This window comes from Zosterops lateralis (genome assembly GCF_965231275.1).
Source record: "Zosterops lateralis genome assembly, chromosome: Z".
NCBI lineage: Eukaryota > Metazoa > Chordata > Aves > Passeriformes > Zosteropidae > Zosterops > Zosterops lateralis.
Window position 1 is genome coordinate 32,498,104 of NC_139800.1, and position 24,835 is coordinate 32,522,938.

A 24,835-nucleotide genomic window follows, 5' to 3' on the forward strand; every position below is an offset into this window, starting at 1 on the left:
TAACTTGGGGCTCTCCACCTCGTTCAGTGATGGCTCCAGCTGCTATGGAGTCAGGTGAAATAAGGGAAGGGACTCTCACGGAGGGGTTGAAGAACAGTTTATTCTCCGACCGGGATCTCCGAGGAGAGACCCCGACTGCTCAAAGACACCGGCTTAAATACACATGGGTTCAGGGGTGGGGAAAGCATGTGGCAACCAATGACAAGGAACCAGGGAGTGGCCAAAAGGTGGGGTGATCCATTCAGGGGTGACCAGGGAAAAGGCGGGAAGGGACCCAGCCAATCCCTAGGCCCAGGCCTCAGGGAGATTGGCATGGGGGGGTAGGGGTGATGGACATGGATGTTGGCGGGAAAAGGCAGCCAATCAGTGGCTGTCTCCAGGGGTAGGCAGAGTGGGGGAGAAGAACTTTGGAGTAAACAACAAAATGGAGGATAAAGAACAGGGCCAGGGGAGCCATCTTGGGAATAGAACTGGGGTACATAAAACTGAAAGGAACATGAAACCAGAGAACAACCCACAGCAGTTAACGTTAGACACGTTAAGATTCAGACAACTTCTCCTTCACTTGACATTTCACCTGAATTTTGATGAGAAGTTTTACTGTCTTCTTTCTCCCCAAGACTGAATGTGTGATGGGGTACTATCATGTTTTATAGTAAGACTATATCCTGACTTTTCTGCAGTGACTGTTGCTGTTTGGTTCTTCTCATCAGTGGTAATGCATTATGCTTGCATTAGGTAGATTTTCATGCTCACTTAAGTATAGGCTTTGTAGTGTGTCAGTGACTACCCTTCTCTCACTCTTTTGTCCCTGTCTAGAATATAACTGCAAAAGAAGCTGATATACACTGAAGACAAGATACCAGCCTGAAACTTCTTTGAATTTCCATTTCTTTGTTGCTAAAACCACTTACTTGAAAAATTCTACCCCTTCCTCACAAACTTAAATATTCATTTTGAATAAAGACTGTGTAAGTGGATGGGAAGAGTACAATGGGTAACATTTTCCCCATTTGTAGCTTAAACTACAAATTCTTTGGGGCAGGAATTGTTTCTCCTTTACATTTTGCATGCAACTGTGCTTGACTTTGTACAATAGACAGTGAGAATGGTCTTTGCGTATAAACACTATTGACCTATAAAACCTGTATTTCCTTAGTTTTCTTAAGTGACAATTTTCTTGCATAGTCCAGACCTATTTCTAAATAGTCAAGGCTGCAGGAAGCTAGTTCCTTTGCTATAAAATTCTCAGGTTGCTTTCTGCCTGGTCATACCAACTAAACACATTTGTCCTAATTTATCAGTTTCCAAAATATTGAGGTAATTTCTGAAAGTCTTACACTTTGTAATAATTTTCATGGCAATTGTTGTTATGCCCATCCACTGTGGTTTCCAGTAGAAGCACTTTCTCTTCTGCTGTCAATTTCAATGCTCCCTTTTCAATTTTCTTGTAGGAAGTCATGTCATTACCTCTTGCAGAGAATCTAGCCTTTTATTTAGAGCTTCATTCCCTTGGGCTATCTGCTGAGACCTACAGGGTAAAGTAATTGTTATTGAAGCGAAGGGGATAGAGTTAGGCCCCGTGTGTGGCACTGAGTCAGCTTTCGTTGGGAAAAAAAAAAAAAAAGTTGTAACAAAACTGACCTGCTTTTTGGCACATTTAAATTGTGCATGCCATGCTTGAGTGGAACTGAACAAAAAGTTTAGTGTTGAAATGAGATACAAGGAGAATAGATCATTAAAGAAGTGCCAAACAGCTGCAAAAGCGCAATTTTGCTGAATACAGTTTCCCTTGAGGTTTTTTCCCCCATGCCAGAGAAGCTGCTGTATTTATATCCACTAGACGTTTTGGACTATGGGTCAAGGCAGCCAGGAGGGGTTTTCAAATGCTCAAATGTATAGGGGAAGTTCAGTGTAATAATTTCTTCTCCAAATATAGCTTTTTAAAAGATACAATAATTATCCTGAAATCTTGTTTCTGAAAACAAAAAGTAGTTGATGTATGTTTTGTTTTCTGGACTCATTTTAATGAATGTTACTTATGTCAGTTCTAAGCAAGGCAGTAATGACAGGCACACAGAACTCCATGGAGTTTTGCTTTTACACCATTTGGTTTTGCCTGAATTCCACTTCAGCCAAACTCTGTACCATAAATGAAATTCTCAGTCTTTTCAGATTCAGATTTTCATGTAAGCAGTTTGTTAATTTAGTTAACCAGTGTTTATCTTTCATTCTTCTGAAGTTCATTCATTATTCCTTCTCTTGTTCTTTTTTTATCTTTTTGTATATGTAGTCCTGGGGTCTTTGTATATGTGGTCATTGCTTTGTGCTAACACTGTGTTTAGTTGAAGAATTCCTGAAGGGAGAACCAAGCAGTCAAACATGAATTTCAACTTTTCTGAACATCTTTGGTTTTTAAAGTATAGTGTTTAAAGTAGATGGTCTTTTTACTCTGACTGTTCCATCTGATGTTGCAAAGTCAATGCATATATTGTTAGGCTGTTAGTTTTTTTGACACCTTTTAATAAGCATCAGTTCAGCATAAGGTCTCCTTCCTTTAGATTTATTCCTTCCAAGCATGAGATGCAGTTCTATAACAACAGCAGACTAAAAAAGTCCTGGGATAATGTAATAGCACTGATATAAAAAGAAGAAATTGATTTCTAGTAATTTGGTATCTTATTTGGAACTTTAGAATAGTGTAAAACCAAATAATTTTTTAAACTGTGTTTTCTCAATGGCCAAATGCTAAAGACAAGGGAGACAACATGTATAGTGTTTTAAGCAGGAAGTTAAAAGCGCTTTTTTATAATGTATGGTAAATAAATTAACACTTTGATAAGAGATCGTCTGCTAGTTTGCATATGCTGATCTGTGTATTTCTTGTCTATTTCTACTGTAACTTCAATGAGAACAGCTGAAGTTTGAATAACATTTGAATTTCATAAACTAATTTTTAAAAAATATTATAAATTTCTTCTTTTTGTTTACAATTTTCTCTAAGATTGTTATTTGTCAATGTTAGCCATTTTTCACTTTAAATAAAGTACTCCTGCAGATTGAAGTCTTTCAGTCTTGTGGATTTGCAGGCAGCAATACATGCAAATGTAGTTTTACAGCATCTGTAGCACTATCCACCTGAAAATTGGTGTACTGAACTAGACAATGAATGGTCATTCAAAAGTTCAGGGAATGTTAGAAAAAAATGGGCTTACATGTTCCCTGAAGAAATGTCCTAAGCTTAAGTGTTCTCAGTCCTTTTAAAGATTAATATGGAGAAAGAAGGAATGGCTTAAATGATGCTCTTTTGCTCTGATGTTCACTGGTTTGTGGTTTCTAAACAGCATTAACTTTGTTTTATTTTTGCTCTCAACTTTGGTTTCTTATCTTCACTGACCTGTAGCCAAAGCCAAAACTTTTATGCCTACCCTCATATTTTGGATGAGACATTTTTGAACAGGTCATAAGGGCCTTCTCCTACTCAAAATCTTCAGAGGCCATTTTTCCAATTGAATAAAGATCTAAAGTTTAAAATACCTAGTTCCCTTATGATATGACTAACACCTGATTTTTAAAAAAATTTCTGATTTTGCACTCAAACACTCTTAAAGTACTCTGGGATTTTCTAGATAGGGGTACTGTTTTAAATGTTCAATAGCTGTAAAAAAAGAGATTGTTAGAAGTATTTAGCCTTAAAATAATCTGTACATTGGAAGTTATATTTGAAAATAGAATTTGGGCACTCTTGCACATTTTCTTCCTAGTCCAACAACTTTAGCCTAAAACCATCCTTTTTCCATGCCAACTGTAAGAATATATTTTTTTCTGGTGAGTTGTAGCCAGCTATCTGGAATTTATGCATCTGAAGTTTTCATGAAACTGCCTTTGTCTTTTTTTACTACTATAGCAGGGGTCTCCTCTCACAGACACTTTTGTATTAAAAAACCTACTATTTGCTTCTGTCATATCAGTAGTATATGTTGTAGGATGTTGATGTCATAAATAATAGTGACATCCTCTATACATTAAAGTATTGTATGGAGTGAAAAGAAAGATCACTGTAAAAGAAATCAGCACATGATTATTTCTTCTTTTTTGCTTTTGATTAATGTGGAGCAATTTGTGTGCTTAAGATCAATCCTAGGTAAATTTCAGCCATTGGATTTGTGTCGCATCCCTAGGATGACTTTGTAATTGCTGAATTCGGTTGAGGTTGGAAGGGACCTTTGGTGGTTCTTTGGTCCTTGCTCAAGCAGGGAGGAACACCTAGGGCCAGTGTTCTTCAGCTCCACTCATTTTGTGGCCTCCTTGATTAAGTCTTCTCCCCACTAACTTTCCTATAATACTCATCTGTCTAAAAATCTTTTAGATTTTTGAAATTAGTTACAATATTATTGGGTCCTGTAAGGTTTGGGGATCACTACATCTTCCTCTCTGAACAGAAGTCATTTTCTGGTGTGTATTCTTGAAATATTTTGAGTGTAACTGAAGACAAACTTTTATTGTTTTATGGTCTGTTCCCAGTTTTAATGTCACACTATTACCAGCACATTCAAAATGGGAAGTGCTTTCTTAAATACAGACCATGCAGATGTGTATAAATGCCGAATTTTATGTTATAAAAAATAATCAGGAGTTTTGCTGAAAGATCTTATTGTTGTGTATATAACAATAATATATAATATATAACAACAATATATAATATAATATATAATAATGTATTGTTAAAAACTATATATGCATCTTACTTCTGTGTGTACTTTAAAGCAAAAGAAACTACTCATTAAGCAGGAGTGGAAAAAATTCCTGTAGAGCTAGGTTTGCATTCTGGGAAATTCTGTCAACTGACTTGCTTGATCACAGAACAGTTTCCAGAGCTGCAGATGAAGTTCTGAACTCCTTTCCAGAAGCATTTATTAATTAGATGACAGAAATTATAACTTGCAAGTGGCCAGGTTCTATGCCCATTCCTTGTGTATCAGGCTTTCCAGTAAGTGCAACTTTTGTGTTGTTGACGACAGATCCGTCATCCAATCTGTGACTGACAGAAGTTTCTTAAAATCATTTGTACCTTCAAGTGGCACATTTAAAAACCCAATATATTTGCCATTCCCCAGATGTCATTTAGAATAAATGTTCTTCATTCTCATGCCACCCCTGGAAGACCCAAAAATAATGTTCATCCCAACCTGTTCCTAAGCAAGAGAGATCTAAACTAACCCCGACTCTTTGCTAGGGTGTTGGGATTTATTGAAAGGATTTTGTACATATGGATGCATAAATGCCAGCTTCCACATTTGTAAGAAAACATTAGTAACTGCAAAACTACTTTCTTCTAGACTAAAAAGAAATCTAAATTAGTCAAGAAAACAATTGCTATGTGTGAAAATAGAAGTTTGTGAGTATATTTTTCCTAGATCTAAAATCTTCAAATTCATTAAAATGAGAGAACAAATTAAATATCTGAGTAGGTCAGGAAGGAATCAGAAAATGCTGTTTCAGATAACTGCATGGACTTGGAGTGCCTGTGGAGATGTAGGATGAAGCTGTATAGTTAGTGGCTTCACTAGCTTTGAAGTAGCAGAGGTAAAAGGAAAAAGTTAAGAAAATATCTCTTTACATTCTAGTTCAGTGAAACCTTTAAATATCATGTGGGAAGTTGTTAAAGAAACAGATGATATTTTTTGTGTGAGATTTGAGACACAGCTTGTTATGCAGTGGTATAATCCTTGTTTATAGGTCGCAGGCCCAGGTAATAGTCCTATTTCAACATGTCTCATTTTTAACATGTGGACTGTTACCATTTGATGACTCTCAGGCAGTATTGTGTGGAGTATGATATATATCCCCATTCCAGTTTGGTATTGTTTCTTGAATAGATGCAGCATTTTAGTCATGTTGAATGTGAAATAAAAAAATTTAAAAGCAGGATTAGAGCTGACAGTGGCAGGCTTACAGAGCTATGTGAATTCACTATTAAGCTTAGCACCACAGTATTTAAAACATTTTGGATATTCTGGTAGGAAAAGATATCTTGGTGTTGACTTGCCATGGTAGTTTTCTACACATCACAATAAAATAACCTGATTGATTTCAGTGCTGTTACCTTGATCGCGAAAAGAAGCAGTGTGTTTGAGAACAAAGAAAGGAAGACAGTTAAACCCTTAGTGAATGCCTGTTCATGGTGCTAAGTTTATAAGTCTGTACTACAGACATATTCAGAAGGCCAATTTCATATTATCTGTAATATGTTCTTACAGTCGCAACATGCTACAGCTCATTTCAAAGGGGAAAACTATAACTTATAAAATGTGATTAACCCGTTGTAAAGAAGACCAATAATCTCAAAAGTTAGACTATTTAGGATATATATAAAGACACCACTAATGTCAAATCATTTGTTCTCTCTTGTGCTGCTAACTTTATTATAAGTCTGATCGATATTACACAACTGGGACATTCTTACACTATATCCATGAAAACAATTATATTTTCCTAGCTATACTTTAATACTGTAAAATAATCAGATTATTTACTTCCAGAGATTTGTAGCTTTACTGTATTTCTTTTGTTTCTGAAAAATTAATTTTCTTATTATAAAGTGGGAGGACTCATTTTGAAAGTATGAAAATTCACCTAAAATTGTGTGGTGATTCTTTATGAACATAAATTGAATGTGCACTGAGTTTTGTTAATAACATAAAAAATAGTATCAACTCTTCAGTGCAGTACTGCATGTTTGAAAACAGGTCACTTTGTAATTGGGGTGCACAGTCATTTGCTTTTCCTTGAAGCTATCAATATTTCAGATTTTTGAAGAAGTACAAAATCTTATGTTAGACTTTTGGTTACATCCTGACTTACAACCTAAGTGCCTGGTTTACAATCTTTGTTTGATTTTTCCAATTAATAAAAATTAAACCTTCTATTGATGTATGCTACTTGGCATTTAAGTATAGCTTGCCTGGCACTGATGATTTACTTTACTTTTTAAAGGCTGTGATTCAAAGTTTCATGGAAGTCTACCAGCTTGCAGTTTCCAGAGTTGAAATATTAGTGAGAGAAACAAAATCTCTTCAGCTTCACGTTGCAGTCCTAAAGTCCAGGCTCCAAACAGCTAGTCTTCATGGAAGTGACCTTAGAAATGGTAAGTCTGCTTTTCAAATAATTTTTTGTCATTTGAATGTTGTTTCTTACCCAGCATCATCCTTCATGCTGTATAGTTTCTGTAGGGAAATACAATATTTTTCTATAAAAGTAATAGAGCAATAAAACCAGTGTCAACAGAAACTTTTTATGAAGACAAAAGGAATGGTAAAAGTTAACACAAAGTTTAATTTTTACTACTGTATCTTGTACAAGGACCTCTTCATTGCTGCTGGAAAAGTATACATTGTGAATTTTTTAGTTTTACCAGTACAGTAAATAGTTGAACTTTGGACCTGAAGAATTTTACATCTAGAGATGTTGTATGTTAAACCAGAATGTTACCAGCTTCATGTAAACTAAGTGGTTTTTAGGAGATCTGAATTATTTTTAGACAATTGTGGTTATGAATAATGCTTCTCAGTAAAATTACAAGGTTAAAATTAAATTTCAGGAATAATTTCTGAAAATAAAAATATTGTTGCCCACAAAGGTACTTGGATTTGTTTAGGGTAATAAGGTGAGTCTTCAGATTTGAGATTTCTCTCTAGGGGAATTACTAAATGCAGATTTATTTGTGTCATACCAGCAGGAGGCCAGACACATAAACTGTCATAAATATGTGGCAAGTATCCCTAGAATGAGACTGTAGGATGTGCCACTTGCATACACTCAGTGTATTTTTGCCCCATCTCTTCTCACTTTTCCACAGAGGGTAAAAGAGAAAAATTTGAAGTTCATTTTATTGGTGGTGGATGTTGTTGTTATCTTCTCTTCCTACTGTCTTTTTAGTCTTATGTAGTAAAGGACCGTGAAGAAAATGTGTATTTTTTGTCTTTTTGGAATGGAAGATCTGTAAGAGAGCTGTCACAATTAAAATGACATAAACACACTAGTAAACATATATTCAAAGGCTGTGACTATGGCTTTGGTTTTTTCCAACACAATTACATTAATTTCTTATCCTGCATCTAACAGCACCATGGGAAATTAGTGCAAATATAAATAATATTAATCAATGCTGAATTTGAGTTTTAACATCTTGAGGTTACAGTTGTTGAATGAAAAGTTTGTTTTATTTGTGATTACACAACTTTTCTAAGTAATGAAATGACTTCACTGAAATTGCTTTTTCCCTCCTCCATCCAGACTCTTTTAATGTCTTCTCCTAGGTTTATGTATGTCCTAGTGAGCCTGTGCCCAATGTAATTGGACTGCTTCTTTGCCTGTTATGTTTGTTTTTGTTGTTTAAATCAAGACGACCACTTATTTACTAAAGATTGGGAAGTCTGCCAAACTTGTAGCAAGGTTTGCTTTCATTTGGATTGAAATGAAATTTACAAAGATTATACTAGTCCTGTCTGTGAAGGGCTATGCAGTGGCCTGATACATTACAGTGAAAACCAGTTCTCCAATGTTTGTGACTAAATACCATGTTTTAAAATTAGTTTGTATCTGCATGCAGTGTCAATGTAAAGATGATACTACTTGCATTGTGTTGGGCTCACTTAGCCCTCTGGGGAGAACAGTAGTTCTTCCTTTAGAAGCAGTTTAATTTGAATCTGAACCCAAGCAATAATATGAAGTGTTTTAATTTTTTTATGTAAAAATGAAAACAGTCAGAATGAGAATCTCAAGTTGCCATGAGAAAGTGATTGTGGTATATTTTGTAGTATTTGGATTTTCTGTAAATTTGTCCCTAATATTTGTGAAAGTTGTATTAAGCATGAATTCTAATAACTTCAGGCATCACAGCTTTGGAGTGTGACTTAGTGTTGTAGTTGATACTGTTTCGGTTTGATTTTGAGGAAGAGGTTCTGCACTGAATTGCTTTTTCTAGCAAAAAAAAGTTCAACAGATTATTTTACTTATTTTAAATGAAAGGGAGCAATGACTTCCTGAGTACATGTTTGGTTTCAAAATTAGATAAGCTTCGTTAGTTTTAATTCATTGTCTTCAATCATATACCCATTGCAGACAAAATTTTACATGGCAGTGACACACACAGCAGTTGGACTGTATTGGTTGCAGGCCTTCATATGACATATGTTTGTGCTTCCTGAAGAGTAGCTACTGCTCAATGCTGAAATACATTTCTGGAGTCTTCCAGTTGTGTATCATGTGTGGAGTCTTACCTTATAAAACTGGGTTTTATTTCACAATGTTGTGGCTGTTTCTTGGTGTTTTTTATGCTAGCTGCTTAAGGATCTTTCCCTGCCAACAGGCTGTTGCGTGCAAGTTTTCCTTGTTTAGATGGTATTTCTTTCCTAATTGACCTGTTTCCACTGAAATTTCGTAACTATGTCACCTTTTTTTCTATTCACACCACTTCTCTTTTCTGGTGCTTTGGGTTTGCTAATAATTGTAGAAAGAAAACTGATGGCAGAATTGGTGATTCTAACTCCTCATCTTTTATCTCAGACTCTGAATTGCCGTCTCCATGCTCCAGTCTGTTTCTAGTCTAAACACTTTCCTTCTAGTCAATAGAGTTTAGAATCTGAGATTGCTATATGTGATCATGCTAATGCCAGCAGAGAGGAATGGGAAGGCATATAATCATGGTGGACAGAGGTGAGATGAACACTGGAAACATTGCTTATAGAGAAGAGAATTATGTGGGGAGAAGTGAAGTCAGTGGCAGAATGTCTCTGTAGTCTTCATTAGTGCCAAGCTATCTATCTGTTGTACTGGTCTCTGATTCTTACTCTGTGGAAAGAAAGTCCCTGTGTATTTTTAATTCTTGCAATTCTTTAAAAATTCAATATGGCTGGAAAACAACTTAGGTTTTTTACCTGACTTCTTTTCTTCTTCTTTCCTTCTTTCTGCTCCCTCTCCCTCCCCAACCCCCCACTGCCCCCTTGCCCAAATTTTTCTCTATTCCTGTGGCTACTGGTTGGCTGGTTTCAGTTTTTTTAACTTCTTCTGGAATTTTTTGTCTTTACCAACTGCTTCTGAAATTTCCCTTACATTTCTAAAATGTCCTATCAATTTTTTTTTTCTATTAGGAAACTATCAACATTTCATAATATTCCTTCCTGCCTACTTCATGTTCAGCAGCATTCAATATTATAAACATCATGAACTGGACTGTGTTGAATTCTGCTGCTTTTATTAATTTTTATTATTCTTCAGATACATTAGTTTATTAGTATTCTTTCACATTCATTCAGAATTGCAGTAACTGAGAGCTTAGACGTGCTGTATTGTGCATTGATATAGTCATAAGCAGTTTCTTTGTGGGTGCTGCAGGGCAATGTGTCATCATATTTAGTCACATGGCGAGTATGTGAATCCATGGTTTCCAAGGGGGTTTTGCTGCAAGTGCAGTGTTGCAGGGTATGGATGCAGTGACACTTTGTTTTCCAGTGTGACTGGACACATAGGAGGAAGAGTGAGCAGAATTCAATTCATTATAGAATACTTTCAAGAGGTCTTCTTGTAGCTTCCAGCCCTAAGATTTTATACCTGACGTCAGTACTGCTGTCAGAAGTTTAAAAATGTAAAATAATCTGGCGTTGGTTCTGGCAAACAAAAGAAGCCACTTTTGTTTGCTATGACAAATGCTTCTTGTCAGCTGCTTCTCTGAACCTGCATGTACACTGATCTTGTGATACTCCTTCCTTTTTCTGTTTTCACCTCTGAATTAAAGGAGAATAAAAATGTCTACATTTCTAATTTCTAAAGATTATGAAGATAGAAAAGCTTTTTGTGAAAATGGAAGTTGGAGCACCCAAAAGAACTTTATCTAAAAGGGGGAGAAAGATGGATGAGAATGTAGCAGAATTCTCTAATGGTGGCAACAACTGTTGTCTTTTGATACCTCTCCTAGCATCAGTAAAGTCACTCACTGGTTTATGTGGCTTTGTGTCATCTCCTTTTCACCACAGTTGTATCTGTATCTGTCCTTTGTCCGGAAATGTCTAGTGATACTACTTAAAGTATTGAAAATACAGAAGTGATGGGTTTTGTTGAGGTGGGAGAAGCAAGTAGAATGATCTTTTGCATGAAAATTATGTATTTGTTCTTGAGATCCTAGTGATTTGACATATGGTCTCATACTTCTGTGTTGAAAAACTGCATTAAGCAAGATGTACACTTTTCTCACTACTCAAAGCAGTCAGCTCTCAGTTCTCATGATCTACATGAAACTATTCATAGGCAGTAGAGAGAAGAGAAATATTTATAATTCAAACTTACCAGTTAACTATTTCCCTGACATTTTCTTCCTACCTAACCAGGCTGATTGGGACAGTGGTTTTACATGTGCTTGCCCCATATACTTTGTTTCCTTGTCGCCAGTTCAATGTATGTTTGATGGTGAAGACTTGCATCTAACAGGGATGCACTGTCCTAAATCTAGAATTATGAGGATGGAACTAGAGAGAAAGAAAAAATCCTAGCTCTTTGCCTGTTCTCTTGCTGCATAAGAGAAAGGCATTTACTGGTGTCATGTTAAATGTCAGAGAGTGTCTTTCATGGGCCAGAGCCATATCTCTGATGTAGCTGGAGGAATTCTTCCCAGATGTTGTAAGAAGCAGGTATGTCCCGAATGAAAACTCTCTGTTGTGGTTTGACACTGGCCCAGTGCCAGGCACCCATGAAAGTCACTCACTCACCCTCCCCTACTGCAGCTGGGCAGAGGAGAATAAAATTTAATGAAGGCTTCATGAGTTGAGATAAGGACTGGGAGAAAACACTCCAAGAGCAAAACAGGCTCTGTTTTAAAGGTAAAATGTGAATTTATTACTAACAGAGTCAGAGGAGGATAATGAGAAGTAAAATAAGCCCTTAGAACCACATTTTTTCCCCTCATCCCCTCCCTCCTTCCTACCAACAGCTCAGGGAGAGAGGGAAGGGGGATTTTGGTCAGTTCATCATCCAAGATCTTCCACTGCCTAGGGAGAGGAGTCCTTCCCCTGTGAGACCCCTGTGAGGTCCCTCCCACAGGAGAAAGTTTGCCATTATCTTCTCCAATGTGGTTCCAATCTCATGAGCAGCAGTCCTGCCAAAACTGTTGCAATGTGAGTCCCTCCCATGGGCACACAGTCCTCATGAAACTTCTGTGGTGTAGGTTACACTTCCACAAGGTGCAGTCCTCTAAGGACAGGCTGCTCCAGCCTGGAAGCAGGGGCCCTCTCTGCTGAGTCTCTGACAGGATCACAGCCTCCTCCTGGCATCCACCAGCTCCACCATGGGCATCTCCTCCACAGGCTGTGGGTGGATCTCTGCATCCCCCATGGATCCCCACAGGCTGTGGGTAGATCTCTCCATTCCCTGTGGATCCCCATGGGCTGCAGGGCACAGCTGCCTCACCATGATGTCACCACAGCCTGCAGAGGAATCTCAGCTGCAGTGACTGGAGCATCTCCTGCTCCTCCTTCTCCACGGACCTTGGTGTTGCCTTGTTGTTTCCCTCACATATTCTCATCTCATCCTCTTCTCTGACTAGGAAAAAAACTCTGCCCCACTTTGTTTTGATTTTCTTCTTAAATGCATTATCACAGACAAATTGCTCTCTCATTAGTCTAGCTTTGGCCAGCAGCTTGTCCATCTTCAGACCCTCTGCTGCACATGGTGGAAGCTTCAACAGCTACTCACAGAAGCCACTTTTGTGGCCTTCCTACTACCAAAAACCAGGCTGTGCAAAATCAGCACATTCTCCTTGGCTTTTTCACTACCTCGTGTGTTCTTACACACATTTGAATTTGTTTTGTGAAAGATTTGGAGATACTGGTTCTTAAATTGCCTTGCAAAAAGTAATTAGACTTGCTATTTTTATTGTTACTGTTTGTTTTGATGTGTTTTTCTGGAAATAGTCTTGGGCAGAATTCAGTAAATATGGACCAACGATCATGTAGTTGCTGTGGAGCATGTGAATGTTCCTGAAGTGATAGTAAGTAAAGAGAAATTGGACAGGCCCACAAGGAAAATTTCCCGACTCTTGAGATAGCCATAGACATGAAATTATGTAAGTATCAGACAAGTGAAAATAGAAAACTCTATTCATAAGATTTACTAAGTTTAATGTCTCTGTAATACTGGATCCACTAAGCAGTAATATTTCCCTGAAATTATGTTCTCATTGAAATACTTGCATTTCTTTCCTGACTTTAAGTAATTGGGCATCACTTGCCAGCCTCACTAAGTAGCCAAGGTAGGCACATATCGTAATACAAATGGTCACTTGGTCACGTGGTGTTGCTTATACAAGTAATAGTTGTAACCAAACAGTATAAATCATATAGTTTAGAATAATACTAAAGCAGCTACTACTAATAACAACAACAATCTATGTTATAAATCTCATTCTGCATTCTGCAATTTAGGGTAACATAGTGAAAAGCACTTACAGTAATCCAACAACACATTTGCTATTTTCTAAAGAATGCTTCCTTTTCTATGCAAAAAATTTTTTGATACTCAATACTCTGTGTATGTGAACTTTAAACTTGTCAGACTGTTGTAACATATTTGAAAATTATAGTAATTTGATTAAAATGTTGCCTTTAAGGCAAAAGGTTCAGATAATAGAATCCATATGTAATTAAAGAGGAGAACCAAATGTAATCAGACCCCAGTGACTGCTGCCTTCATATTGATAGTTTTACAGTGGCCTCTGGGGTTGAAAGTTTATGTTGAAGTTACCAATGCAGCTGTGGTCAAGAAAAAAAGCAAGACAGTCTTTTGAAGTAGGTATGATCACATCCCAAACTGATAATCATACAACAAAAGTTGCTGATTTTTGTCAGTCTGAATTTTGGAGCGGTATTCCACTTGGCAGGTGGAAGAAGCACAAGACTGCTCTATTGTACTAGTCAGAGAGTTGCATTTTGCAGCAGCGCTGCTGTGTAAACATTCCTAAATGAGGGAAATATGCCCAATGAGAGCAAGTAACAGTGTATTTTTTTAATAATATAGTTGCTTGATTTGTGTGAATTCATGTTTGAGTCATCTGAAAGTTATAGACACAGCACTATGTACCAAGCCACAAAAGAAGTTTAAAAAAATTTCCTGAACCTTTAAAAAAAAAAAATATTTTCTCTGGACAGTTTTAAGAGTTGACATCCTGTGTTAGAGTTCTCTAATCATCACCAGCACAATTTACAATCAGAACACACAGAGAGCCAGTTCAGACCAGCTCATCTGTTGACTTTGGCAGAAGCCCTTAATCTCACTGTATGTAGCTGCCACTTGAGAGCTGGGGACTCGGCAGTGAGCCAAAGGAGGGTGGGATGCAGCGTTGGTCAAGGCATGAACACATAGGCCTGCTTCATTTCAACAGCCATACACTGCTTTTTTTTTATACCCTTTTCATTTTACAGCCCTTTTTTTTTTTTTCTTAAACCTGAAATTAAATGAGGACCTCTCATGAGCCACTGCGCTCCAGGCATAAGAAATTGTAATGTCTGGCTTCCAGAAACTGTCCCGTCAAAATGTGCTTCTGATTAGGTGGCTTAATTACGGCTGTGAAAACAATGTTGATTTAGGCCTCAAGATTCCAGTGCATGTCAGCCGTTATTAGCTAGCCTTGGACTGAAGCCACCATTTTAAAACTCTGTACCACTAAAGTCACACACTGCCTGACAACTTTTTATTTAGGCAGAAATGTTGCCAGAAGCAACACATTTTATGCAAAATATTTTTCATTGCGTAAATTTCAAATGTGACACAGTTGATGGACATAAAATGGGTAGTTATGGGTGGACCTCACCAAGTCCAGAACCTAACTTTTGCAAAAAAATTGACTACCCCAACACATCCCCCTCCCCCATTTCAAATAGTTTTTTCTAGAGTTTGACTGACATAATGCTTAATTTTAATTCCTTTAATTCAGTTTTATTCCAAATCCAGCATGTTGGTTTAACCACCCAATTTTATTGCATCTAAATTTTCCTGACAGTTTCATTTGCTGTTGGGAAATAAAATTGCCATTTTTGCAACATGGGAAATAATGGCTAGTTTCAAAACCAATATGTTTGAAACTTCCTTTGCCTGAAGCAGGTTAAGGCACACACTCAATTTACTTTAGGGGAAAAAAGCTCATTAAATAGTTTTTAATATTTTAATATAATTTAAGTAACTGCTTTCGCAGTGGGAAGGCTTATTAGGCCCATGTATTTACACCTGCAGAGAGGTAAATGTTTGGGTAATTAGGTGGTTTCCAATAATTCAGTTTTTCAGTTGCATGGTTAACGCTGTAAACACTGTAGATGGACAGAAAGAGTGCTGCATTTAAACATTACATTTCCAGTTGTAGCATTTTCCTTTCAAGTGCTTAAGAAAGAGGCTTAAGCACTTGAAAGAAAAGTGGGGTTGGTTTGGGCTTTGTGGGATTTTTTTGTTGATTTGGTTTGGTTTTTTTTCTTTGTTTAGTCTGTTCTTCAGCTCTCCTTAATGACACGAATTGGCTAAGGAATGTGAGAGAATATGTGTGGGTGTTAACTCTCAGCAGAGGTTGGTACTTTGGAAAAGCAAGATCTGCATTCTCACTTCACTGTTGCTATGAAATTCCAAATATCCATGCTGTGTGGTTTAATGGAAACCATGAAGTTCCTAAATAACCACAGGTTTGTTCCGCTGTTAAGCACAAAACAAATCTTTCAAGTCATTGGATAAGTCACAAAAAAGGAGGGTCCTGTTTTCAGGAAGGTAGTCTCCTTTCCTTTTTTCCTTCATGGTTTACATTTCTGTGGCATTAGAAATATGTTTCTAGTGAGGTACTGGAACTGTGAGCTCACAAACAAGTATCCTCAGTTCCCGGGACTGTAAACAAGACACTTGGAAGCTAGAGCTGTATTCATCTCTTACCCTAAATGCAGGCAAGTGCAACAATTGTACCTTCAGGAGCAACTAATTGCAAATGGATTTTGACTGACTAATAATTTGGATAAGGAAACAAGTCTAAAGTGTAGGTTCAATTTTGTCCTGTAAAAAATCATTGTGCATTCATTCTCATTCTCTGCCTGCCGCAGATTAATGGAGAGCAAGGCGGTGGATGCCTACACTTTATTTTGTTCAGTTTTCAAAGGAGGAATACTGGAATGAACTAGTCTTATGTTTTCTTTGCAAATACTAGGTGGGGTTTCCTGAAAAAGAGTGTTTCAGAAATGCCCCAGTTGCTATGGTGGGCAACTGTAAGTCAGGAGACAACCATGTGATGTCTAATAAGGCTTTTTCCTTATTAGGAAAAATAACTGTACACTAGTTTTCTAGTGTACCTTTACACTAATCTTCCAAAATGTGTTTCATTGGTAATATGCAATATCAGCCACATGTCTTTGCTTCCTCTTGGCTACACACTGCTCTTTCTTTTGCCTTCTTCCCACATCTATTAAAGGAGTATTTGCAGGACATCAAATTAAAAGAAACATTCATGTATTATTTCATATATTGTTAATGCTGCAGTAGAAATGAAAGTATCGGGAGTGCTAGATAGGCTGTTATTTTGAGAACTGGATATTATAGACCAGGACATTTAACCCTGGAAAAAAGTTTTTACAAAAGAACAGAGCCAAGGATGCAATTTTACTGTCTTTATAGAAGAAAAGGAATATTCTCTACAAAGGCAGACAAATTCACTTCTTTCCAGACTCAAGGACTTTTACTCAGGCCAGAAGGTGCTTCCTCCTCCCTTTTGAAGAAGTTATTTCAAGAAAGAGAGCAGGGAAGTTTCTATTATTCCCTGCTAAACTGTGGGTTAAGCATAAAGGGAATGTCTGTTCGTTCTGAGACTCTGAATTTGCTGAGAAACTTTTGGAGGGGATTAAAGCATAGCTGTGCCTGAATGAATCTAGCATAGATGCTTAAATGGTGAGTGAATCCATGCAATTCAGTCTGTCATCTTCCTGACATTTTCTTGACATTTTAAATTTAGATCCTACAAGTTAAACTGTTGTGAATAATTATTTTCTTGTTTTCACACCTGTTTTGTTTTATATTTCAAGCTAAGTATGTAAAGCACTGTTTATAAGGAGAAAATTCAGTGCTGATCTTCAGATATTAACTTTGATAAAAAGTGCAAGAAGTGTAAATGCACCCTGTGGATTGCAGTTCACTTGATCAGGATGATAGATAATAGAATGACAATTTTTGTTGTCTTTTTGCTGTTCTTGTTTACTTTATACTACCATCTCACTGCCTGGATCACAGGGGAAAAAAAAGATTAGAGTATGACCTAGGGCAGTGTTGCCAGGATCCTGTCTCTTTTTCAGCTGGCTTCAGAAATGCATGTATGTGCAGCATACACTTGTAATGTAGCATGGCCAATACTCCATGCACCCATTAAGAAAAATAATAATTAAAAAAATACACATGTATGTATACACACACACACACACACACACACACACAGAGTCACACTCACACTCTCTTTAAGTTTTGTAAAGCAAAATCTCAGGTAAAGAGGTTTGTATTTCCCTCTGGATGGCAGAGAGACAGTCTCTCCCACCAGAGAGAGTCAGTCCCCACCACCAGATCATTCAGTGCCAGCTAGCCGTATACCTTCCCTCCACAGGAGACAACTGTCTCTGATACTTTTTCTCTTAGTTTCTACTTCTGGTGCACAGACTGGGGGGAAGGTCATCGGAGCACAAGGCTGGGTATTGTCTCTATTCTAGGCTCCTCAGCAGATTTTACTGTCAGAACTAACCTCACTATTCCACACAGGGGAGGGTGGGTCCTCTTCAGGCTGAAGGGAGATAGTGAGTGTGGTAAAGAAGGGTAGCTGCAAACTACAGCAGTCAACTTAATGTTGCACCTTTGTAGAATTTATGAAATCAGATTGTTTTCCTTTTGGCTTGTTAATGCTCTTTTTGCCTGCCTTCTCCTATAATTGTGCATGTTTCCATCCTTTTCAACTGTGAAAAAAACAACTTTGTAATCCTTTCAGTGACATGTTTGCAGTAGAGTAACATATTTTTTGTAAAAATAAATATATTTGCCTACTTCTATTTGCTTGCCTTTTGTATTTTAAGAAAAACCAAACCTTTGAAATGTATTAGAGAGTATGACGTGCAAAGATAGAAAGACAGAAAATTCAATTAGTGTACAAAACATAATATTGCGCTTAACACATAATTTTATTCTTGTTATGTTGGCATGATTTAAGGGAATACAGACAGCAAGTTACACCTTCATCTTTTTTTTTTTTTGTTCAGTCTTACATATTTAAGACACACTGTTTAATATTTACCCATCGGGGTTTTATTTATTTATTTATGTTTCTAAGTTATGTATAACATTTTTTACTTGAATTCTGTGAAATCCACATTATGTTGAGAAGGCACAGTTCTTCTAGTTGATCATAGTGAGGACCTGTTTTCTCCAGAGACTGAACTCTGTGAAGCAGTTTGACCTACTGAATAAACTAATCATTGAACAAAATTTTAAAATGGGAAATGGGCACTCCATAAGGTAAAGTGCTTTTTTGTCAGCTAAAAGGATGTAATTATGATAATGATCTTCATTATTCAAATAACATTTGTTTACTTTAGTTTATTTAACAATTTGGTTAAAGAAAGGGATTTAGAAAGAAGTGTGCTTCTTAAACTGTAATTTCACTTCCCTATTTTACAAGAATTTGTGTGGAAGGGCAGGTACCTTTAAAATGAACAGTGACTAATAAAATTTACTAAAAATATGGTCACAAATAATGTGTTTAATCTTGAGCAGTTTCCCTGATACATGTGATGATATTAGGAAAACAGTGACATTTTGAAGATGCAACAATTCCATTTCATCCTTTTCAGATGTAACTCCTTGAATTCCTGAAGGAATTCCTATTTTCAGAGAGGCAACTATAGAACTCTTAAAGCCACACTGACTTAAGACAGCACACCTTTTGATCTGGGTCTCAACTGAGATTGGCCCATGAACTCATAGTTAACTCAGTAAATGTTGCCGCAAAGATGACATTTCAATACTTGCCTCTTAAATTTGTATATTCACCAGTACCTTGAAAGACTTTTATCCTGTCTGTGATGCAGATGATTTGACACATACAGTTTCTGAAGGCCAGAACCACAAAAATATTTTTTTTTTTTTTTTTTTTTTTAGTACTGAGGATCTCCTTTGATCACAGAAGGATCATCTTGTATGGTGCTTGTATGTTTATGGTCAGGAGCCTGTTAGTCTTTCAAAGTCTGTGTGACACCAAGTTTCCTTTCACATGGTCTGTTAAATCCATTGCATTCTTTTGGGAGTCTGAGCATTAAACAATGTAACTTCACCAGGGCTTTGCAAAGTTTCCTGATACATCAAGTCATACAGTTTAATTTTAGTGTATGTATGTCAAAACATCCTATTGTTTTAAGTATTTTGAGTTTAATTTAATAACTTACTGAAGTTCACGGTGCTTTAAATATGAAATGCTTTAGAAGACTGTAATCTCAATGAGAGCTCTGAGTAAAGGAGTTTAAGATGTAATTCTGGAGTGTACTAAGCACACCAACTTTACTGAAACATCTCTGTTTTGGGGTTTTGGTTGGGTTGTTTTAGAAAATCTAATTTTTTAAACTTGTATTACACATTTCTGGTTTTACAAACTAAAAAGCTGAAAAACACTTTCCTGAATCTTCCTCTCTGTTCTTCTTGACTCTTAGAAGTTTTACGTACCCGATGAAAATTTCAAGTGTTGCATGTGTTGGTAGTTTCTGGGTTTTGGGCTGTTTTTATTTTTTTGTTTGTAGTGTGTGGTGGTGGTGTCTGTTTTTGTTTGTTTAGGGGTTTTTTTGTTGTTTTTAACTTGCTTTCAGAACACACAGTTGGCTCACATATATATGAAAGGATGAAATTCCATTAGCTTTTTTTAATGTTTATTCATCAAAAATATTACTGGTATGCAGGAAATATTAGTTCCCTTTGCCTAGTGGACCCCCTTGAACTGCATATTCAACCTTACAGAAAGAGATGATCTAGTACCTGAGCTAAGAACAATTCTTGAAGGCCATGCTCAGGAATCTAATAAGTACAAAAAGTTCTGTTCAAGTAATTATTACTTTTTTTTTTTTTAATTCAGTCCGAAATATAATTGTATGTATGGATTTTGCCAAAACCAATAGAGACAGTAAACCTAGCTCACCCACGCTCAATTGTTTATAATTGATAAGTTTGATTCCTTGCCCAGTTAATGTAATTTGTATCTTGAATTTACAGAAGACCTACATATTAGCCATCAACTGAAACAGAGCCTGAAATATTTTTCCTAGGCTATTCAGATATCAATTGATACTTCATAAGCAATACTGCTGGAAAGCGAACTGTTTTCCTTGACCGTTACTGTTATAGAACTGCCCTTTAGAGCTCTGTTGAGGATACACTGCTTCAGATATTGCATGTAATCTGTGAGAGAAGGAATAATTCCATCTTGAAGTTACTTCAGCTGAGTTTTACTGAGGATCAATGAACATTAAAGTACTTGCCTTGAATAAGCAAACAAAACTTAGAAAACTATACTAAACCTACAGGGAGCCAAATGTACCTCTTCCTGATGAATGCTTCTGTAATCTAATTTATGATGTAGTGGGATGGAGCCTTTATCAGGATTTTGGCTAGGAGGTAGAAGCATACAGATCTGCAGTGGGCTATCCAGAAAATCTACATGCATTGGCCAGTGCTGAAAGGATGGAACCCTTTGTTCTCCTAATACCTTGATGATTTTAATAATAATAAACCTTCATTTTGAGAAAATTAAATTGGCAGTAACACTAGTTCACTTCTAAACATATGGTATAAGTCAGTCATTCCTTGCTCCATCACTAGAGGATCTTTTTTAAAGAGACTACTCAGTTTAATATGGTTATTTAGATTAACTGAGATTCAGGTTAGCCTGTAGGCTAATGCATGTGTGCAGGTGTTTTGACTCAAAATGCAACTGTTTGTATTTTGTATTCAGGATTCCAATCAGTCTGTTTTTTCAAGTAGATGCAGATAGGTTGCATAAACCATGTCTGTATCCAGTTTATGGTCCTAGATCCATTGTCTCCAAAGAGTCAACTTTAATCTACTCCTTGGTAGTGGATAGTAAAGGCTGTCAAATCTTGAGATCAGATCTTGTCATTTCAGGATTACAAACAACATCAGATTATAATCTCAATGCCTAATGAACCAAAATAACCTTTATTCACTGACAAGATCTGCAGTAATATTATTCACTTATGAGGCCATGCATGTCCCCAACACTTCATTTTAATCCTGAGTAATGCCATTTTCCTACATTGAATCTGAGTGAGGTGTTGATTGTATTTTTTTCACTGCTGCAAAACTATCCACTTCTGCATTAGCAGCCTCTTCCAGAGGTATGTGAGTTCCAATTCCTTATAATTTGCTGCTTTTCACCAACTTTCATGAAGACAAGTTGGTTCTATATTCTTCCCATAACTTCCTGTCATGAGGAGTCTGCTTTACGTCTTAATCAATGTATTTCCTTTCTTGTTTTCCTTACTTCATGCTTGGGACTTCTGTTGAGCTTCTACTTTCTACAGTCTCAATGTCTGCTTCTCTTTGCGAAAATAGAATTTCTTGTGTGGAAAAAATGCTCTTTCAAAGCTTTTTAGAGAGAACTGCAAGGGGACTTTTCCCTGTAGATATGCTTGGAAAGAAAATAAATTACGTAACTTATGTGAGCTTGGTGTAGTTTAGCAAACCAGAATCTTAAAGGGCTTGCATGGATTGTCTTTTGAGCCCTGCTCAAATTGTGGTAGTTGAAACCCCTAAGGCCACTGGGAGCTATTTGCTATAGTGGGTTTCATAATTTCACTGTCCAGACACCAGTGCTCAATCCAGACTCTTCCACCCTCTTCAGCAAAGAGCATTTGAACATCATCAGGGCTTACTACATACATATCAACTTTTTAAGGGGCTTTTCTGACCTACTCCCTAATTTTATATAGAAATATACTTGAGAATACTAGTACGCAAATTGAAGTATCCTCACGGCATCTGTCAGCAAAGTAACAGTGAGTTGCATGTTTGGTCTTGTTTTTCTATAAGCTGTCAAATGAATTCCAAAATGTTGATTTCCATATTTTTAATAGATCATTTGTTTTATTAGCTACATAGATCCATATTTCTAAATATATTTTTTAAAATATTGTGTACTTGGCAGAAATGCATAGGAAAAATTAATCTTCTGAACACCTAAAGATTTTTTTAATGCAAGAAAACTGAGTCATAAAGACACCTTCATTGTTAGCAGACCTTCCTCCTCTATGTTAAGTGCTACTATTGTAAATAAATTACTTTTCCCCCCTCTTTCCCCTTGAAACTAAATTGCTGTTACAGTATATTTTTGTTAAGTATAAAGTGATTGAAGTATTTTACTGAATCAGTGTAATTTCTTTTTTTTTTCCAAAATTGCTGTGATTATTATCTCTAGGATAGTTTTTGGTAAGAGATAAATAAATGCACTGCTGGCAAACATCCACTGTCCTTGTTCCATTTAGTAGCAGAATGCCTAAATTGTCGTCGCGCCAGTTCGTCGCAAGCAGACAGAAAAGAAGGTAGCATTTCGCTGTGCGTGAGCAGTTAGAGGGCAAGCAGACACCGTGCACCTTGACCACCTATTATGAAGCTTTTTGCTGCAATGTCAAGTGAAAGTGAGTTAATTGGGTGAAGCTGTAGAGCATGTTAGGGGCATGGTAAAGGGTTGCTGTCTGACAGCTGAATGTCAGCAGAAGCTAGTGAAGTGTGGCTGAGAGACAGAGACCTGTCACAAAGTTCATGTGGACTGTAGCACAGTTAGGGAGATGAAACGTGGTTCTGTCTCACTTTCTCCCTCATTGCATTCAAGCACCTTAAGATTTCACACTGTATGTGTCAACCCTTGTTCTCTAAGCTGTTTTCTCCTAACACTTCTGCATTCAAATGATTGGACAGAAGATGCTAATGTTTGGCAATGAATGTAAATATACTTCTTTCCTTTTTCTGCTAGAGCAGCAGTATACATGCAACTCAGATGAAACTTTGAAGGCTTACGTCAGACAGTCACACTGGATAGGAATTCAGATGATGGCTGAATACATATCTCTCGAGAATATGAAGTTTGGCACTTTAACTAGTGGAATAGGGACTGTTTCCCAGAAGAAAAGACTAAGTAGGGGAGGGCTACTTTGTCAGCCGGTGGTTCTTTAGCATGGTGTTGTGAGTCTTTTAGTCTCTGATTGTCATCCTCTTGTCCCCTTCTTGCTAGAAAGAAATGGAGTGCCAAGAGGGAACCATGTGAATGACACACTGATCTAAGGCAATGAGAAGCTGTGGGAAAAGTCACATAGCAGGAAAGTCTTCCTTAGAAGCAAGAGAGGCATCAGTTAAATGCAGGGATGATCTTACACACTGCTGTGAAACATAGGGTGATGTCATAATAGTAAGTGTAGTGTACCTTTCAGTGTTTTTTGCAGCTTGCAGCACAAAATAAAACAATAGTCGTTTGGGTTGATCACCCAGATTCAAAATAAATAAATAAATAAATAAATAAATAAATAAATAAATAAAAGTTACTTCCATTCTTGAAAAAATGGAAAGACAGTGATAAGTATCATGGGCAAAAAGTACTAAGAACTAAAGTTCTAAAGTACTAGAAGTTCTAAAAGTGCTAAGTACTCAAGAATTTGGAAACTTTGATTGAAATCAAAACAGACCAATCATTTCACCGTGGAATAAAGAGCACAGCTTTGTTCGTCTAATATTTTGGTATTAACAGTGCAGTGCATAGAATTCGACCTAAAAATGGGAAACTTTCCTGTGTATTCAAATAAAACATCTGGAACAAAGGCTTACGGTATAAGCTATGTGTGGAATTTGGCCAAAACTTTAAGAAAACATCAAAATTAGCAATGCAGAAACAAGTTATTTGTCTTTAAGCCAGCAAAACACTGACGATGAAGTGTTCATCTGGCATGATAATCCATGCAGTCCTGTGTGTTTTTGAAACATACCAGGTTTAAGCGTGTTTGAATAAAACAGGATTTTAATTTAGAAAAACAAATACAATGTATAATGAAATCTTTCCTTTAATTGCTTTTAATTGAGCCTCCAGACTGTGATTTCAGTGAGTGAATTAAATGCAAGAGCATTAGGAAAGTAAGAAAAAATTGTAGTTTCCCAATATTACAGATTCATATTTGTTTAAAAATTCCTGAAAGTAGAAGAGGGAATTCTTGATAATGAAAAAAGCCATTAGTATCTTTGGCTACCACCACCCAAAGTGTGTTGTGTACCATTCTCACCTTTCTGACTTAATATGGAGTGAGTTGGCAGCCCATTGAATTATTCTCTGATAGCATATTGTTTGCACAATCCAGGTAGGAGGCTGACAATTAAAATTTATACTGAATGTTACCATTTTCTTACATTGTGTCAGAGCACCAATTTAGTCCTACTGCCTCAGCATACAGAATATCACTCACATGGGAAGCAAACTTTCCAGTTCTGCTCATACAATTCCTGCTTTGAAAAAGTTTGTAACTAGCACTGTATTGCAGTGACATCTATCCACAAGTAATATTTTCCATTTTAAATACCAGTTTGTGGCATTTTATTTTATTATTTCACTGATAGTAAGAAATGGCTCTTGGAGCAGCACAAACAAACCCCCCCGCCCCCAAAAAAAAAAAAAAAAAAAAAAAAAAAAGGAGCAGCATACTGGAAGTCCCTTAGTCCCTTGACATTGTCTGGCAAAAGGCAACTCAGTTTT

At 36.8% G+C, this 24,835-nt stretch overlaps 1 protein-coding gene across 7 annotated transcripts in view; it reads left to right on the top strand.

Annotated features, from left to right (window-relative positions):
* The window catches only part of CCDC171 (coiled-coil domain containing 171), a 158,910-nt gene that overhangs the window by 129,645 nt on the left and 4,430 nt on the right, over nt 1–24,835 (top strand). For 6 of the 7 annotated variants that reach the window (XM_083884191.1, XM_083884190.1, XM_083884192.1 and 3 more), the window contains 2 exons: nt 6,997–7,147; nt 15,532–15,733. In XM_083884191.1, coding sequence (XP_083740317.1) covers nt 6,997–7,147; nt 15,532–15,707 — 327 coding nt within the window. In that variant the 3' untranslated portion in view covers nt 15,708–15,733. Of the gene's footprint in view, nt 1–6,996; nt 7,148–15,531; nt 15,734–24,835 lie in introns of those variants that run through there. The other variant, XM_083884193.1, reaches the window with a different exon arrangement.